Source organism: Phocoena sinus, chromosome 6 (assembly GCF_008692025.1).
Source record: "Phocoena sinus isolate mPhoSin1 chromosome 6, mPhoSin1.pri, whole genome shotgun sequence".
NCBI lineage: Eukaryota > Metazoa > Chordata > Mammalia > Artiodactyla > Phocoenidae > Phocoena > Phocoena sinus.
In genome coordinates, this window is record NC_045768.1 from 108,406,739 (window position 1) to 108,425,611 (window position 18,873).

General features: G+C 45.8%; 1 protein-coding gene across 5 annotated transcripts in view; it reads left to right on the top strand.

Moving 5' to 3' along the window:
• Window positions 1-4,009: 4,009 nt before the first annotated feature.
• The window catches only part of FDFT1 (farnesyl-diphosphate farnesyltransferase 1), a 43,538-nt gene continuing 28,674 nt past the window's right edge, over window positions 4,010-18,873 (top strand). The window contains exons 1-3 of one of the 5 annotated variants that reach the window (XM_032633826.1): window positions 4,010-4,263; window positions 14,813-14,910; window positions 15,718-15,901. In XM_032633826.1, coding sequence (XP_032489717.1) covers window positions 4,165-4,263; window positions 14,813-14,910; window positions 15,718-15,901 — 381 coding nt within the window. In that variant the 5' untranslated portion in view covers window positions 4,010-4,164. Of the gene's footprint in view, window positions 4,264-13,714; window positions 14,296-14,452; window positions 14,911-15,717; window positions 15,902-18,873 lie in introns of those variants that run through there. The other 4 variants (XM_032633827.1, XM_032633829.1, XM_032633828.1 and 1 more) reach the window with 4 other exon arrangements.

Below are 18,873 nucleotides of genomic sequence, written 5' to 3' on the forward strand. Positions count from 1 at the left end.
TGCATAGACTGGGTTCCGCATGGAAGCAGCGGAGAAGCGGAAACGTGGACTGCCAACAGAAAGCACAGCTACTGCAGCCCTCCGCGAGGTTATCATTCATCCTGGCAGGAGGCTCTCGGCAGAAAGTCTCAAGTTACTTCTGCAAAGGGGAAAGGCGGGGATAGCAGAGGTGGACTGAATGAGGGTTAAGAGAAGAGGATGGTGGTACAGAACCTACAGGGCTGGCGAGGTGAACAGTGGGAATGACTCCTGTGGCCTGCGTGCCTGTTGGACGTAAGGAAAGGCTGCAGTTGAGGGATGGGGTACAGAGTCAGCGAGTCCCGGTTTCACTTAGAAGAGAGAGAGGTGATGCATTTGGACTCAGCAGATTCCAGGGTAAAGAGTTACTTATGAGCTGGCGTTTCATGATTACTGAGGTAAAAAACTTGCAATTTTGTGTGAGGTTTCAGTGGCCTTAGCCATCTAATAAATATTTTTTAAATGCCTCCTAAATGCTAGTTCTGGGAATACAATGATAAACAAGACAAGAAAACTTCTGTACTAGTAGGAGGAGGCGGGCTTGTTACAACAGAGTGTTAGAAGCACTTTAGTAGGTTATTGTAAAGTGCTTTTTGTGGGGGGGCGGGGGATTGGATAAGTGACTGCCCGTCTGTGTTCTAAAAGTTCCAGTACAGTCCCTATTTCAAGCCCTGATATTTAATAAGAAGTAATGGAGACTTCTTAAGTGGCAAGTACTGTGCCAGGTGCCCTGTTTAGACACTGTCCCTGACCTTGAGGGGTTCAAGGTGAGGTGAAGAGTCAGACAAGGGATAATTAGCATACAGAAAGTTCAGGATGAGAGTGACCACTGAACATCATTGAAGTACTGAGGTTTGTGGAAATAAAGACCACCAAAATAAGAATAAGCAAGTGAGGCCCTTTATTCAGAGCTTGCTATAGCAAGGGCAGCAGCCCCCATCACTTGCATGTGGCAGAAACTCAGAGGCAGGCAGGGAGTGGGAAAACTTCATCAAAAAAAAAAAAAAATGAACTCATCATTGTGCTCTGATGGGAGGAAGTTGGCAAGGGGATGCTGGAAGCAGACTAACTGGAAGTGGGCTGTCTTACGTGATTGGTTTGGGGAGCATGTTTGGCTTTCTGTGGTTGGTCCTGAGTTGGAAGTGGAGGCAAAGAATACAGAAGCAATTGATCAAGTCCTGACTATTCCAGGCCAGTTGGTGCAGAGGCTGTGGGACAGACTGTGATACTGTATATGGTCTGGTCACTGTCTGTCTGTCCATTCCCACAGTCTCTGGCTGGGCACCTGGACCCGACTCCGGAGCTGAAGGAGGCTCCAGCTGTGCCTAGTAAACAGCAGCACCGTGCCAGGTGCTTCTGTCTCTCCCTCTTTGGGATGGAACCTCATCTACTTTGTTATTTCCAGTGTCTGCCACGTTGTTGTTGGTGCTCAGTGGGTGTTTGTTAAGTCTGAAGAACGGATAAAGGAGAGGCCAGGGAGCTTCAGGAAAGGGTTCCTGAAGCAGGAACCTGAGCTGTAATGAAGCCTGGCAGGTAGCTTGGTGAGGACGGAGGAAGGGCATTCAGGGCAGGTGAATTACTTGAGTCCTGGGGTATGAACTACTGTGGCCTGTGTGGTGAGTGCTGCCAGGGCTGGGTCAGGGTTTGAGAGTTGTCGAGTGACTGAATAGGAGGCTGAAATCCAAAGGGAATGTAGGTGACAAATGATGGGAGGATTTTTATTCTATGCCAGAATTCTCAGATTTTATCTTGAAAGGCATTTCCTTTGTGCAATTTAAAATTGAAAGAAGGGAATGTTTTTTTACAGGGTCCTTTTAACAGGCAGGGGAGTGCTAAAACTCTTAGCTTTATGTCTTCTGGCCAAAAGCAGTATGCAAGTAGAGATATAAAGTTATAACTTGACAGAGTTTAAAAAAGGACCAAACATCAGATACAACACAAAGAAATTGTAGGTAAATGAGTCAGTTCTCAGTGAAGCTCCCTTCAGTCTGTTTTTCTGTGTTGCCAGACTGGACTCATGGAACCAAAGTCAAGAAGCCCACAGGGCCTCACCTTAAGCTAATTAAAATCATAATACCTTATAAAATAAAATAAAATTGAAAGATTGAGATTACTCAAGCTGTTACATGGGAACGGATATAGAGAGAGAGATGGTAAACTGACCTGTAACAGTTTGAGAGAGAAGGTGGGGCTTGAACCTCGCCGGAGCAGAGAGGAGAGATTAAGAGGAGAGATGTTTGTTTCTTGGATTCCAGAGAACTGTTGAATGACTTACAAAGGGCAGGTGTAGGGAGAGAAAGGAGAGGTTAGGGATGACGTTTGGATTTTATAATTAGGCAACTGGGAGGCGGTTAGTGCCATTCACAGGAGAAGCAGTCTCAATGGGAGAGAGATTCCAGTTAGGGCAATGTTAAGTTTGCAATGCTGAGGGGACATCAAAGAGTTGCACTGTTCTGGAGGCTTGGGGGTATGTGAGCAAACAAAACAAAGTCTGTCGTCATTGAACTTATATTCTAGCAAGGAAAAACAGACACTAAACATCATAAGTAAACAATGTATTTTATATCAGAACGTGATCAGTGCTGAGATAGGCTGGGACCTGAGACCCTTTCCTGTAGTGCTTGCACCTGGACAAATGAGCAACAGAATACAAAGAAACTATAAGGGACTAAAAATAACTGCGTGGGCAGTTGGGGCAAATCCTGAACAATAAGATACAAAAAGACCAAAACCCAACTGGCACTTCTGAGGTGCCAGGAACAAAAGCAGGTACTACATGATCCCTGCACACAGTACCACCGAAGGGGTGGGCAGACCACCTAAGCCACCCCTCCGGCCCCACCCACCACCCACTGATCTGCCTCTACCTTCCCCCCATTTAAGGAACAAGCTCTCCCCGCTTCAGAGAGTGAGCAAGGGAACCTGTTACTTGTCTTCACTCCCTGGAGTCCCAGTAACGCCTTGCCTGAATTCCTGATCTGGCTTCATCAATTTCTATTGACTAAAGAGTCCAAAGACCTTAGTCAGTAACAATAGGACGGGAAAAACTAGAGCAGGCCGGGGAGTCAGCAGTGGTGAGGGTGAGGCAAGCTGTAGTATAAAACAGTGTGATGGGGTGGGCCTAAATGAGGTGAGGGTTCGGCAAAGACTTGAAGGAGGTGAACGAGTTAGCCAATTGCGTATCCGGGGAAAAAATATTGCAGGAAGAAGGAAGTGTAGACAAGTCCTGGGGCCAAGGAGGGAGGGGTTTGAAAATGCAGGTGAGACGTAATGGGGATGGAGGGCTATTCGTGCAGAACTTCTAGACCCTCGTGGGGACTTTGGCTTTTACCGAGTAAAATGGACAGATATTGCAGGATTTTTAGGCAGTGATCAGAGCTGCCTTAATTTTTAAAAGGATCACTGATTGCGGTGTTAAAATAGATTTGGGGGTTGGGGTAGCACGTATTTTTCCAGGGCTTGTGAGTGCTCTAGGATCGAGATAAAAATTTCCACATCACCCTTTGATAGGCCGTAGAAACGCTTCAGATCCTTTTTTGGGACAAAATTTACGTGTTCGGAAGCCTCAGGCTGATTGCACCCATTCGATGCGCGGCTGTGAGCCGAGCGCGTCCCGGAAGAGCTAGTCTGCCTGGCAGGACAGACACGTGGAGGGCTTAGCGGGCTGTGGCCCGCTGGGCTCTCAGCGAAAGCCGGGCCGGAGCGAGCCTCCCACGCACTGAGCTCCGCCTCGGGGGGCTTCTCAAAGTCTCGGTTCGCTCCTCCAGTCCTAAACTGGGAAAGCAGAGGAAAGCAAAGTCCCGCCCCCATTAGGAGCACCAATCCCGCTCGCCTGCCTTTTTCTCTCCCTCCAATTAGCTTCTAGGATGTGGTCCTCACGCCAGACACATCCTGCCGCCTGTTGGCCGGCATCTTGCTGGTGCGAGCGGCCCTGGCCAATCAGCGCTCGCCAGTCCACCCCGCGAGCCCACGGGCAGCGGCGCGAGAGACCGAGGCTAGTTGAAGTTGGTGGTGAAGTGGGCGTGGCGCCGCCGCGCTGGGCCCGCCTCCGCCCCGCCCTCCGACTAATCCTTTGGTTGCGGGTAGGGGCCATTCTGAGGTATCCGCCAGGTGAGCTCCGAGGTCCGACAGTTCGCCGCCGCCGGCATGGAGTTCGTGAAGTGCTTGGGGCACCCCGAGGAGTTCTACAACCTGCTGCGCTTCCAGATGGGGGGCCGGCAGAAGGTGATGCCCAAGATGGACCAGGTGGGCCGAGCATCCCTGCATCCCGGCGGAGCCGGGAGGCTGCGCGCGACCGCCGGTTTCTGGGCCTGGCCGGCAGGGCCCAGAGTCGAGGGCCAGGGTTGCGGCCAAGGGGTGCCAAACGCCTCGGGCTCCCTCCTTCCCTCGGGGGAGCAGCCCCCTGACCCCTGTCAGGCGGCCCCACCCTCCCAGCCTGGTTCCCCTCTCCTTAATCAGATGTCGGGCCCAGCTGCCCTTGGTCTCCTAGGCATCCGCCCCCATCCCCAAGTTGTCTTGCTGCCTAAAATGTTTCTGTTCGTTCACGACATTGGTTTTCAAGTAGTTTTGCTTCATATTGCGTTCTGTCCCTGAGATAGATGTTTTTCTGGGTTCTAATATGTGGGTTACAAAACTGAGACTGCGTGGGTAGATTAAGTGGGAGAGGACGTGTGAAAGAATTTTGTGAACGTAATGAACTATGCAAATGTTGTCACGAATACCTTTTCTGGAATGAAACCTTACTCATCCTTCCAGTTTTCAGTTACACCACCTCCATAAGCTTCTCCCCCTTTCCTGCAGTCTGATCAAACCCTTCTTCCTCAGTGCTCCCTGAGGTTTTTAGAATACTTGTCTACTTTTGCGAGTTCTTATTAATTTTCTCTATATCTGTTGATTAGTTACCCTGTTGGCTGCTTGAAGGCCAGACTTGGTTTTATTTATATTTCATCTTCCTCACTCCTGTACCCTTTGTTAAATGAATGCTTACAAAGGTATTTATTCCAACAGGAAAATCATTAAGTGATTATTGAATAAATAGACACATTCAACTGAATTAGTGGGGTTATATCAAAAGTTCTAAATTCTTTTCCCCAATGGAAGTAACACAAATACCATCCTGTGTTTATACTCTTAGTTGTTGTCCTTTATTAAAACACTTTCGTTTCTTATCAGAAAGAAAAGTTTTCCCTTTGTCTTATAACTCAGAATCCTTCTCATCCTTCAAGGTCTGGCTTCTGTGAATGCCACCTCTGTTGACCATTCAGCAGATATTTATTAAACATCTGTTCCGCTTTAGGCTTTATACTGGGTGCAGAAGGGCAGGATAACATGTATAGACAAATAAGACACTCAAAGAGCTCATTGTCTTGTCAGGTCGATAAAATGTTATAAAATTGTTCATAGAAAGCTTAGGAAGTCACCATAACGAGATGCCTTTTAATGTTATCTGTGACCCTCCCTCGACCATTTTCTCTAGCACTGTTTTACCTTATATCAGTCCCATAGTCTTGTATTGCGGTTATTTGTCTATGGGTTTTATGTTCCCAAAGTACCTTTCAGATTTAAGATTCTATGTTTGATTCTGGACTTTTAAGCTATTTGAAAACAGGAGTCTTGTTTGATGTACCTTTAGTGAATTAATGAACAAAAGGTGGATGCAATGCCCTCAAGATACCTCTAGGTTTTTAAACAAGAGAAACTTAAGTAACTGTGGCAGAATATAGTAAATGCCATAAGGAAATTCACAGAAGGGAAAAATCACCGCTGGCTGGGATAGGGGATTCATCTTTTGAGGGATACCTAAAGGAAATGCAGCCTTAAATTTCTCCTGTGCCTTGATCAATAGATATTTGTTTAATTAGGAGATTTTGGCTAAGAGTTCTTACTTGGCCCTTTCCTGAAATTATTTGCAGATATTTATGTTACTGTATATTTGTGTGTTTTGGGGGGAAGAGAATTCTGTTCACTATTATCAGATGCTTCCAGGGATCTGTGACCCAAAACAGAAAAATAGTCACTGCTTTACAATCCAGGATATACAGTTTCCTGAACACCTCCTGTGACAGGTAATTCACTACCTCTGGAGACTGCCCATCGCCAGACAGTTCTGGTTTTTAGGAGGTGTTATCTTACAGTGAGGGAGGGAGCCTGATTCCTCCAGCTCCATTTTTCTTTATCAAGATTGCTTTGGCTATTCAGGGTCTTTTGTGTTTCCATACAAATTGTGAAATATTTTGTTCTAGTTCTGTGAAAAATGCCAGTGGTAGTTTGATAGGGATTGCATTGAATCTGTTGATTGCTTTGTGTAGTATAGTCATTTTCACAGTGTTGAGTCTTCCAATCCAAGAACATGGTATATCTCTTCATCTGTTTATGTCATCTTTGATTTTTTTCATCAGTGTTCTACAGTTTTCTGAGGACAGGTCTTTTGCCTCCTTAGGTAGGTTTGTTCCTAGGTATTTTATTCTTTTAGTTGCAGTGGTAAATGGGATTGTTTCCTTAACTTCTGTTTCTGTCCTTTCGTTGTTAGTGTATAGGAATGGAAGAGATTTCTGTGTATTTTGTATTCTGCAACTTTACCAGATTCATTGATTAGCTCTAGTAGTTTTCTGCTTTCATCTTTAGGATTTTCTCTGGGTAGTATCATGTCATCTGCAAAGTGACAGTTTTACTTCTTTTCCAATTTGTATCCCTTTTATTTCTTTTTCTTCTCTGATTGCCATGGCTAGGACTTCCAAAACTATGTTGAATAATAGTGGCGAGAGTGGACATCCTTGGCTTGTTCCTGATCTTAGAGGAATTGCTTTCAGTTTTTCACCATTATGAATGATATTTGCTGTGGGTTTGTCATATATGGCCTTTATTATGTTGAGGTAGGTTCCCTCTATGCCCACTTTCTGGAGACTTTTTATCGTAAATGGGTATTGAATTTTGTTGAAAGCTTTTTCTACATCTATTGAGATGATCATATGGTTTTTATTCTTTAATTTATTAATATGGTGTATCACATTAATTGATTTGCATATATTGAAGAATCCTTGCATCCCTGGAATAAATCCCACTTGATCATGGTGTATGATCCTTTTAATCTGTTGTTGGATTCTGTTTGCTAGTATTTTGTTGAGGATTTTTGCATCTATTTTCATCAATGATATTAACCTGTAATTTTCTTTTTTTGTGATATTTTGAACTGGTTTTGGTATCAGGGTGATGGTAGCCTCATAGAATGAGTTTGGGAGGGTTCCACCCTCTGCAATTTTTTGGAAGAGTTTGAGAAGGATAGGTGTTAGCTCTTCTCTAAATGTTTGTTAGAATTCACCTGTGAAGCCATCTGGTCCTGGACTTTTGTTTGCTGGAAGATTTTTAATCACAGTTTCAATTTCATTACTTGTGATTGGTCTGTTCATATTTTCTATTTCTTCTTGGTTCAGTCTTGAAAGGTTGTACTTTTCTCAGAATTTGTCCATTTCATCCAGGTTGTCCAGTTTATTGGCATATAGTTGCTTGTATAGTCTCTTAAGAGCCTTTGTATTTTTGTGATGTCAGTTGTAAATTCTCCTTTTTCATTTCTAATTTTGCTGATTTGAGTCCTCTCCCTTTTTTTCTTGATAAGTCTGGCTAAAAGTTTATCAATTTTGTTTATCTTCTCAAAGAACCAACTTTTAGTTTTATTGATCTTTGCTATTGTTTTCTTTTTTTCTATTTCATTTATTTCTGCTCTGATCTTTATGATTTCTTTCCTACTACTAACTTTGGGTTTTGTTTGTTCTTTCTCTAGCTGCTTTAGGTATAAGGTTAGGTTGTTTATTTGAGATTTTTCTTGTTTCTTGAGGTAGGATTGTATTGCTATAAACTTCCCTCTTAGAACTGCTTTTCCTGCATCCCATAGGTTTTGGGTTGTCGTGTTTTCATTGTCATTTGTTTCTAGGTATTTTTTTTTATTTCCTCTCTAATTTCTTCAGTGATCTCTTGGTTATTTAGTAGCGTATTGTTTAGCCTCCATGTGTTTGTATTTTTTACAATTTTTTTCCTGTAATTGATTTCTAATCTCATGGCGTTGTGGTTTGAAAAAGATACTTGATACGATTTCAATTTTCTTAAATTTACCGAGGCTTGCTTTGTGACCCAAGAGGTGATCTATCCTGGAGAATATTCTGTGAGTACTTGAGAGGAAAGTGTATCCTGCCACTTTAATTATATAAATATCAATTAAGTCTGTTTGGTTCATTGACTTTTTTAGGCAGTCTCACCATGCTGTGGACTTAGAACCATGGTCAGCCCAGATCCCTTCAAGGTCTGTTCTTCCATCTTGATGTCCTCCTGAAAGACTTTTTAAACCTAGATCTTTACCTTTTAGGTAAAGGGTGTCATAATAATGCCTAACATTTATTGTGCTCTTACTGTGTGCCCAGTGCCTCCTAACGTGTATTATTTAAACCTTCCAGTAACCCTGTGAGGAAGCTACTATTATTTTTCCTGTTTTTATAGATGAAAAAAAAGGCACAGAGAGGTTGGTTATTGCCTGAGGTCCCACAGCTGTTCACGGGTGGAGACCGCCTTTGACCCTGGCAGTCTGAGTCCAGAGCTCACTCTCTTGACCCCATCATGCTGCTGGTCATTCAGGTGATGGGCCAGAGAGTCACATTAAGCAGAGGGTCATCCAGATTCAGCTAAAAGCTGAACACGCTTTGTGTGATGGACACAGACTGGAAACTGTGTATCCTCAGTCAGTTCCCAGCCTGATGGAGGGCAGGTGTACAAAAGATACCTAGGAAGTGCCAAGTCATCTTAAGTACATTGAGATTTCAGGAAATTTTAGTGAAGTAGAACTTTTTTACAGTGAAAAGTTTTTAAAAAACACAGAAGTGCTTTGCAAAGTGTAGGGCCTTGAAAAGAGGTATTAGATTTAGATTAGTCAGGGAGGATCCTCTGTGGGGAAAGCCAATGTGAGCCAAGTCATGTAGGTAGGACTAAGCACAGTGTGTGTGGCTGGAATTGAGTGCAAAGTGCAGTGGGTACATGTGGGAGTCCAGGAGCTGAGCTGTATTCCGTGAAGCAGGCAATGGTCAGATGCACCTGTGGCACTATGAAAGCAGTAGTTTTGGAACAGTAGTTTGGCAGGTGAGTGGAATTAGGGGATTAAACTGTGAGAATAATCAAATTAATAACGATAATAGTAATATTAATAGACAGCATTTATTGAGTTCTGTGTTCCAGGCACTGGCGAAGCTCTGGAAGTCTGTTATGTCAGTGTTATCAGTTAGCTTTCGTTGGGTAACCACCCCGAAACGGAGTGGCTTAATTCTGGAGACTGGATGCACAGCAGTGTGACTTAACACTCCTGAAGTGCACGCTCACAGATGGCCAAGATGGTCAATTTCATGTTATGTATATTTTACCACAAGTAAAGAACCAAACTCAGTGATTTAAAATAATAACTGTTACTTAGTTCACAGTTCTCTTGGAGAGCTGGGGAGTCCTGGTCTGGGCCAACTTGAGTGATTTCTACTGGGTTTGCTCAGCTGGCTGGTTGGCATGTGGCTGGACCATCTGATTAGCAGGCTGTAGGCTGGAGCATTGAGGGGAGGCTGAGCCCTGTGTGTCTCATCCAGCAGGCTAGCCTGGGAACTCTCCTCTCTTGACTAGAATCATGCAAACCCCAGTGTGCACGCACTCTTCCGCTTTCTGCTTGACTCACAGTTGCTACTGTCTTCTTGGCCAAAAAAAGTCACAAGGGGAGCCCAGATGCGAAGAGGTGGAGATAGACTCCACCTCCTGATGGGAAGAGCCACAAACTTTATGGCCATTTTGTAACTTACCATACTTAGTCGATCTCGACGACAACGCTAAAGCGATAAGTGCTATTGTTACTGCCATTTTACACATTAGGAAACTGGCATAAAGGAGTTGAATTTGGAAGCTCTTGAGTGGTGGTTCCATGATGCCATCCCTGGCCTGTCTGAAGACCTTCATGCTTCCACTCTGGAGGCCACCCAGAATAAAGAGCACAGGCTTTGACTGGTCCCAGAGAGCTGATCACATTCCAGTGCTGTCATGTGTGCACCAGACACTTCACGGGCACACAGCAATTTCTGGCTTCTATCTGCCCTTCCCAATTCTGTTGTGTATTTCCTCCCTCCCTCCCTCCTTCCTATCCTTCCTATATTCATTTAACAAACGTCTGGCCGCCGGTTGCATGCTTGATATTGTTCTAGGTGCTGGGATAAAACGGTGAACCAAATAGGTGAAGACCTTGCTTTTGTGAATCGTACATTCTAATAGAGAGAGAAGGGAAAAAAAAGCAAATATACAATATTTCAGGTGGAGAGAAGTACTACAAAGGAAAATGATAGAAGGGCAAGGGAGCTGAGTGTCTTAAAGTCAGGGGACGCAATTTATAGGGTTGTGATTTGGGTCCAGAGACTTCTCTGTGTCACATTTTCTTCTCTATGAAATGAGACTTGGAAAAAATGGTAGCATTGGATACCTCTAGAGAGGCAAATGGGTGGCCACAGTAAGGGGTAGGGGTAAGACTTTTCACAGTATAATCTTTTAAATTTTTTAAAAAGTGAGACCTGGGCTGTTTCCTCTCCTAGCTCTAAGATTTGATGAGCAATGCAGTACAGTATTATTTTGTTAGTTGTAGTTTTCCTGAGCCGTTTTTTACCCCCATGATCCATTTTTTAAAAATAGCTGAGTATACCTCTAGTTAGAGGAAACATAGGAAAAACCATTTTCCTTCACTTAACATTATCTTAGTTTCTCTCTTAGGTAACAAAGAAGCTGGGGGAGAAAGATTACACTTAGCAGACATGGAGGGCTGAGATTATTTCAGTCACAGAAGGATTTGGCTGTAGGAGTTCAGGATTCCCTAAATTGACTTATCCTGAATTTTTAGGAGCATATCAGTAAATCTGGCATCATACTACCACCTGCAAGTTGTGTGTCATCACTAAGAGAGCACATAATGGAAAAACTCGGTGTTTTGTAATCATGCAGTTCTGGCTTCTATCAAGTCTAAATCCTATTACTTAGACTAATGTCTATGAAGTTTAATCCTGACTCTATTCCTTTTGGTGACTTAACCTCCAGCAACAGGTTCTTCCTCCGTATAATAGAGACAGTGGATCACAATCTGTCAATCACAATTTCCCAACTCCAAAATGGTCTGAAAACAAAGAGGTTTTTAATAAGTCTGGCTCAAGGTCACTTGGCAGTACAATGTGCTCTGATATATGATAAAGTGATCCCACTTAGTATAACTATTCTAAATGTTTTGCTGAGGAAGTGTCGATAATCAGTTACAGGGAGCCATTCCACAATGACAGGCTGTATGTGCATTTCATTGCCTGTCTTCTAAAACACTCCAGATTCTGAATTGTGCTACACATCTGGCCATGAAGACCTTGGGTGGACTGCAGGTCTGTATCATATCATCTTTAAAAGGTTGCGTAATATTTGTATCGTGCTTGGCATGTAGTAGCTGCCCAGTAAGTGGCAGGTATTACTCTTGCTGTTACGTAACTTCATTTCTCAAGTTTGTGAGGTTTTCCCTCCCTTCTCAGGGAGCCTGTGTTACTTAATCTGAATGGAAGGCTGTGGGGAGGGTTGGTTGCCGTCCACTTGTGGAACTATCTTTCAGGTGGAACCCCAGTCGTGGGAGGACAGTCCTGTCCTTCTCACCACTGCACACTCTTCCTCTCAATGCTCTTCATCCCTGTTTTCTCTCACTGGAGAGTTCTTGTGAGCACGCTCATCTCAAGACAGCAAAGAAAAACATCAGGAGGCTCTAGGGACAGGCCACAGTAGCTTTAGCTTTTTATTAAAAAAATTTTTTTTTCCATTAGCTCATGGGAAGCAAGCAGTGGAAATGTTTTTAACAGTGGTGTTTTCCATAGTGTGTTTCATAGTTATATCTCCCTGTATCTTCTTGGCAATTTGAGGAAATTATTGTTACAGAATGAGGTATTGACGCAAATAGGTGCCAGGAAAAAAGAATGATGGGGTAAGGAGATGCGAAGTGATTTCGTGACCTCGCTCCAGTGGTTAAGAACCCGCCTGCCAATGCAGGGGACATGGGTTCAAGCTCCGGTCCGGGAAGGTCCCACATGCCGCGGAGCAACTAAGCCCATGCGCCACAACTACTGAGGCTGTGCTCTGGACCCTGTGAGCCACAACTACTGAGTCCACGTGCCACAACTACTGAAGCCCACGCACCTAGAGCCCGTGCTCCGCAACAAGAGAAGCCCCCGCAATAAGAAGCCCGTGCACTGCAACGAAGAGTAGCCCCCGCTCAACGCAACTAGTGAAAGCCTGCGAGCAGCAACGAAGAGCCAACGCAGCCAAAAATAAAATAAATAAATTTATATTAAAAAAAAAAGACAAGGATGACTGCTTTAAAAAAAGAAGAGTGGAGAAGGTGTGTTGGAAAGGAGGGGGCGTCCTTCAAGATTGTTGCTCTTCAGAACGAGTGCGACGATCCTTTTTTTTTTTAATATATAAATTTATTTATTTATATTTATTTTTGGCTGTGTTGGGTCTTCGTTGCTTTGCGCGGGCTTTCTCCATTTGCAGCGAGCAGGGGCTGCTCTTCGTTGCGGTGCGCGGGCTTCTCATTGCGGTGGCTTCTCTTGTTGCAGAGCACGGGCTCTAGGCATGGGGGCTTCAGTAGTTGTGGTGCATGGCCTCAGTAGTTGTGGCTTGCAGGCTCAGTAGTTGTGGCGCACGGGCTTAGCTGCTCCGTGGCATGTGGGATCTTCCTGGACCAGAGCTCGAACCTGTGTCCCCTGCATTAGCAGGTGGATTCTTAACCACTGCGCCACCAGGGAAGTCCCAATGTGTGATGCACCTTTGACATCAGCCCCCAAACCCTTAGTTGTATCCGGGGATTAAAACATTTGGCAGTGCAGTGAAAGGAATCATTGTGGCCTGGTAACAACAGTTGTATGTGAAGAGCTGGCTTAGAGCTCAGAAAAGAGCTGTTATTCTGTTCCTTCTATTTATTGTGAAGTCTTGCCTCTCCACATTTTGATAGGGAAGGAGTTGGTGAATTGTTTTTAAATACTCTTTGAACTTATTCATTTACTCATCAGACCTTCACTGAGTATTTTTATATGCCAGACTGTATGTACGAAATGATTTTACTAATATATGGTGCTTAGTAAATGTTAATTTTTACTAATTTTTTAAATTGAACTTGGCAATAATTTCTCATGGTTATGTGATTTAAAAAGAAAAGCTTTATTCTCTTGACAGAAGAACATGTATCCATGGTAGGAAATAAACACATATGAAAAGAAGATAGTTCACCTGGACCCCAGCAGGGTCCCAAGGTTCACTGTTGACATTCCCAAGTGACTATGGGATTTCCATATACATACATATATATATATGTATATATACACATATATGTATATGTGTGTACATATATTTATTTTAAACCATCCCCCCTGTTGTTAGATATTGCAAATGTTTCCTGTTTCTCTCTTAAAAAGAGAGTGGGGGAGACTTGGGGGGGTGGTATATGGGGACTCTGTATTTTCCACTCAATTTTCTCTGAACCTAAAACTGTTCTAAAATATAAAGTCTCCATAAAAAAATATACAAAACAGCGAGCAATTCTTTCTGATATGCTTGCATATCAGAACATGGCTTTTTTTTTTTTTTCTGGAAAAAGTTTTTGTCTTCCTTAGGGAAGAGTAAATAAGGTTCGTAAAGATCGTTACAGCTCACTGATTTGAAAGGGAAAGATGATTAGAAATCTTAAAAGGAATAGCTAGCTTTCCAGAGGATAATAGAGGTTTAACAGGTGTTAAAGGAAAACCAGAACTGGACAGTAGTTAAAGGGGTAAAATCAGATTTCATTCAGAAAAGCAATTGCAATAGAGGAAAGAGACCTCAGTATAGAACCGGGCTCGGTTCCGAATACAACAAGGAGCAGAGTGTGGGTGTGGGTGGATGGAAAAGTACTAAGAGGAAATCTCTGGGGTAAGGGGCATTCTGCTGAAACGACCTACCGGGATTCTTGCTGGAGGCAGGTTAGGGCGCTGGGATGGTGGGGGAAGAGGAACGGGGTCAGATGGTGCGGGTGATTATGGGTGATCATACATGACGGATGAGGGATTCTGGCTAAACCAATTTAGCAGAGTTCTTGCTAAAGCTGAGCGACGCAAAAGATAAACATAGAAGTGGAGGATTCAGGAGCCTGACTAAAGTTTGGCCGAGGAGAGATTCGGGTTCCGTCAACAGCCTGCGGGTTCTGGGGAGAAGGGGAACAAGGTGAGGAAGGCGCGGGTGGTGAGCCGTAGGCCGCGGGGTGGGGCTCGCATCTGGGCAGGGTGGGCGGGGCTGGCCGCGGGGCGTGTGGGGCGGCGCTCGGCTCGCACGTGGGCGGGCGGGGCGGCGGACGCCAGCTCACTGCTCCGCCGCCCCAAGCCTATTGCGGTGGAGCAAGAGCCGGTCCCGCCCTTCGGTGGGCGCCCCTCCGCTCTTCTCGGGTCTATGGAGGAAAAACGGCGTTGGTCTCGCGGTTCCCATGGCCGCAGTCGCCTGCGGCACCAAGGCCATGTCCCTTTTCAAGCGGACCTTGGTGCTGAGCCCCGGCGCGGCGCCCAGGGGCGCGGGCACTCCCCCGCGCGGCTGCCCTTTGCCCCCCGCCGCTTGGCCCTCCAAGGACCGGCCGCGGGGAGAGGGCGTGTGCGGCCGGCTGCGGAGCCCCGCGGTAGCCGGCCGCCCGCCCCAGCCCCACTCCAGCCCCTCCGCGTCTCCCACCGCCGTGTGTCTCCTCTGCCCGCAGGACTCGCTCAGCAGCAGCTTGAAAACTTGTTACAAGTACTTGAATCAGACCAGTCGCAGTTTCGCAGCTGTTATCCAGGCGCTGGATGGGGAAATGCGGTGAGTGGCGCAGGCAGCTCTTTGTGACCTGGGGGAAGAAAACTGCCACGGGCCATTCGAAGCCACTTTTTGACACGGCCCCTCGCGTTGCTGTCGCCGTGCTTGTGGCGTACCCTGAACAGGCCCCGGTGGGTGAAGGAAATGTTCGGGGTTGAAACACTCCTGTGTTTACTTTAGAATGCCCTTCCAGGCACCTGGCCATCTCATAGCTTCCCTGCAGGCCCAGCTCTTTCAGGGAGGGGGAGGGGATGTTTATTAACTTTTTTTAGTGCTGGCAGCTGGACCTGTCTCTAAGCGGCTCATGCATTTTCCTTGGCTTCACTTATGCTACTTTGCATTTCTAGTATATTGGGTTAATTCTTCTGAAGTTGCCTCTGTGCAGATTGTGTACATGACTTAGCCGTTAGGTATGATAGTATTGATAGTGAGAAGTTATTGTGTCTTTTGACTTTATTTTATCTGCAAAATAATAGTTCCTTCCAAATGGTCTGCTGGTCTTTCTACAGTTGTGCTGCATTAGTTAAATGTTTACTCATCGTGGGAGGAGTAGTGACGTCCAGCTGGCAGGTTCTTTCTTTCTTTCTTTATTTTTATAAATAAACTACAGAAGTCCATTGCTCCCACCTAAGAAAGAAAAGCCAAGAAGTTGCATTAAGTACGAAAAGTTTTGGATATCCTTTCATAGTTCTGTAGAGTTAAGGGTGTAGGAGGGTTTAGAAAACGGCCCAGCAAAAATGAGATGTGATTTTAAAACAAATATCTTTGAACGTTTGTTCCAATGTATTGATAGTTATTCCTTTCTTACAGCCATGCAGTATGCATATTTTATCTGGTTCTCCGAGCGCTGGACACTCTGGAAGATGACATGACCATCAGTATAGAAAGAAAGGTCCCCCTGTTACACAACTTCCACTCGTACCTTTATGAGCCCGACTGGCGGTTCACGGAGAGCAAGGAGAAGGACCGACAAGTCCTGGAGGACTTTCCAACGGTAGCGGGACTAACGGGATGCAGTCGTGCGCATGATTGGTGGGGTGGCCGTCAGCTGGCCCGTGTGCCTGGCGGGAACTGCAAAACCAGCGGTCTCAGGGCAGTGTAGCATAATGTGGCAATGGTGCGTCTCAAGCCAGACTGCCTGGGTTGGCGGCCTCACGCTCCCACTCATTAACTGGTGCTGCGTTACATAGCCTGCCTGTGCCTCTGTTTCTTCATCGGTAAGACAGAGAATAATGGTGCCTGCCTCCCAGTGTGGTTGTGAGGATGGAAAGAGTTAACGTAGGTGGAGCTCTTAGGTGTTAGCTGCTACTGTCATTACCAGGATGTTGTTGGGAAGTCCAGCCTTCCTTCCTGTGGAAAGAGTACTCCAGTGCCAGTGTCGTGAAAGATGGGTTCTCCAGCCAGTGCACCCGAGAACGCGGCCTAGGTGTGTCGCGCTGCTGGCCTCTGGGGCACCCTGAACCTGGTGGCGTGCTGTGCAGCTGCAGCTCACGATGGGTGGCAGCTGTGGGGTAGGGCGCGGGCTCTTCGCAGCTGAGCTGAGGACTGAAGCAGGATGATCTCTGCCACCCGCAGCTGTGTGAGCCTGGACACACCCCTTAACTTCCTTGTGCCTCAGTTTCCTGATTTGTGAAGTTAGAGCTGCGAGGCCTGAATGAGTTCATACACGTAGAGTACTTAGAATAGTGTTCTATAAATATTGGGTATTTAGTCCACTCAGTTGGAGTAAAGTGGGTTCTAATTAAAATCTTGAGCTTTAGAAGATCCCACAAATTCCGGTTGCCGAGGGTTAGCTGTACAGTGAGTGGGTTTGGGGCGAGGGCCTCCCTCACACAGCACTGCTCTCAGATAGGGGCAAGAAGGGCCCTTCCCCCTTCCCTCACTTATTTATTTTTCTTAAGTCCATCTTTTTTTTTTTTTTTTTTTTTTTGGCCGCGCGGTATGGCATGCGGGTTCTTAGTTCCCCAACCAGGGTTCGAACCTGTGACCCCTGCATTGGGAGCCCAGAGTCGTAACCACTGGACCGCCAGGGAAGTCCCTTCCTGCCCCTCACTTTAGAGGGCCCCCCTCTGGGCCACCTCACCCTCAAGGGGGGCTGTGGGAGCGTGACTGCCCCAAGCTTGTGCAGCTCCCCTTGTAGACCATCTTCTGGGGGTCTGGGGTTGCGTGCCCCTAATTCGCTGAGACACCCCACACACACACCGGCTTGCAGTCCGTTTCCTGGGGCCCATTTCCTCCAGGGTGTACTGTGCACCAGTGACCGTGACCTTTGGCCTGAGGGTGGCTCTTCAGGAGGGTCGTGGGTGAAGCTTGACCCTGCTGTCTGGGGTGTCCTTACACACGAGTATGAGATTCCTCCTCCTGGCAGTCTCTGCACTATTTAATTTTGGAACAGAAGCCTGAGGGGCCAAGAACTGTAAATTCACACCCGAGTCCTCCAGGTGGTTGTGAAGGTATGTTTGTCAGGGTGGGAGAAGAGAACATACTGCACTTGGTAAGTTACTAGCTCGCTTGATGGTTTAAGATTTTGAGCCATATGGCGTGTGGCCACCGTTGTGCTCTTGCCCCAGGCCCGGTGGAAGGTGGGGCTGAGCCCCCACGGGGCCTTCTAACCGAGTGAAGTGGCTGAAGCCTTCCTCTGGTCAGCATTGACATGGGACCTGGGGCTGTAATAAGGTTTCAGTGCTCATTAGTTGATACCAAGCTTTCTAGAACACTCATTGTATATTATGGGTTAAATTAGAGTACATCTTTTTCACCTGGTACTAGTGGAGACTGGTAGTCTTAGAGATCTACCTCCAAACACAGCTTGAGAAATAAGAAAGGGCTACTTTTAAATGATAATGGCAATAATAGCGTACATTTATTGAGCTATGAGTTATGAAATGTATTTCATTATTGGTTTATCATTTGTTTTATTTAATATTAATATAGTTTTAACATGTAATGGATGTGATACTCTGTTAACCACATGTGTATAGATAAGGAAACTGAGACATAGAGATTTAAGCCCCTTGCCTCAAATCACCTGTGAAGTTAAGTGGCAGAACCAGGATTCAAACACAAAAGGCCTACATGCAGAACCCTTGTGCTTAATCCCTGGCACACTCTACTGCCCCTTTAAAAAATGGTTAAAAATAAAAACTTTGCATATAGGTGAAGGTAGCATCACCCAGTGTTTTGGTGGTTTTTTTTTTTTTTTCTTTGGCTGTGTTGGCTCTTCATCGCTGCGTGCGGGCTTTCTCTAGTTGTGGCGAGCAGGGGCTACTCTTTGTTGCTGTGCGCGGGCTTCTCACTGTGGTGGCTTCTCTTGTGGAGCACAGGCTCTAGGCACACGGGCTTCAGTAGTTGTGGCTTGCAGGCTCTAGAGCGCAGGCTCAGTAGTTGTGGCACATGGGCTTAGTGGCAGTTCTTTTAATATTAGGAATATTAATTCTTTATCTGCAGTGTAAATTCCAAATATTTTTTCCACCTTTTCACCTGCCTTTTTTCACCTTAAAAGCACTTGGTTCTAGGAAACCATTTAAAAAATTTTTTTTCTTTTAAATAAATAAGTAAATTTATTTATTTACTTCTGGCTGCGTTGGGTCTTCATTGCTGTGCGTGGGCTTTCTCTAGTTGTGGCGAGCAGGGGCTACTCTCCGTTGCTGTGCGCGGGCTTCTCATTGCGGTGGCTTCTCTTGTTGAGGAGCATGGGCTCTAGGCACACGGGCTTCAGTAGTTGTGGCTCACGGGCTCTGGAGCGCAGGCTCAGTAGTTGTGGTGCACAGGCTTAGTTGCTCCGTGGCATGTGGGATCTTCCTGGACCAGGGCTCTAACCCGTGTCCCCTGCACTGGCAGGTGGATTCTTATCCACTGTGCCACCAGGGAAGCCCCACCCAGTGTTTTGATCATAACACCCCAAGGTTTATAATCAGGGGGATTTCTGTGTACATGCTCCCCTTGCCCCTGCTTCGGGGCTGGCCT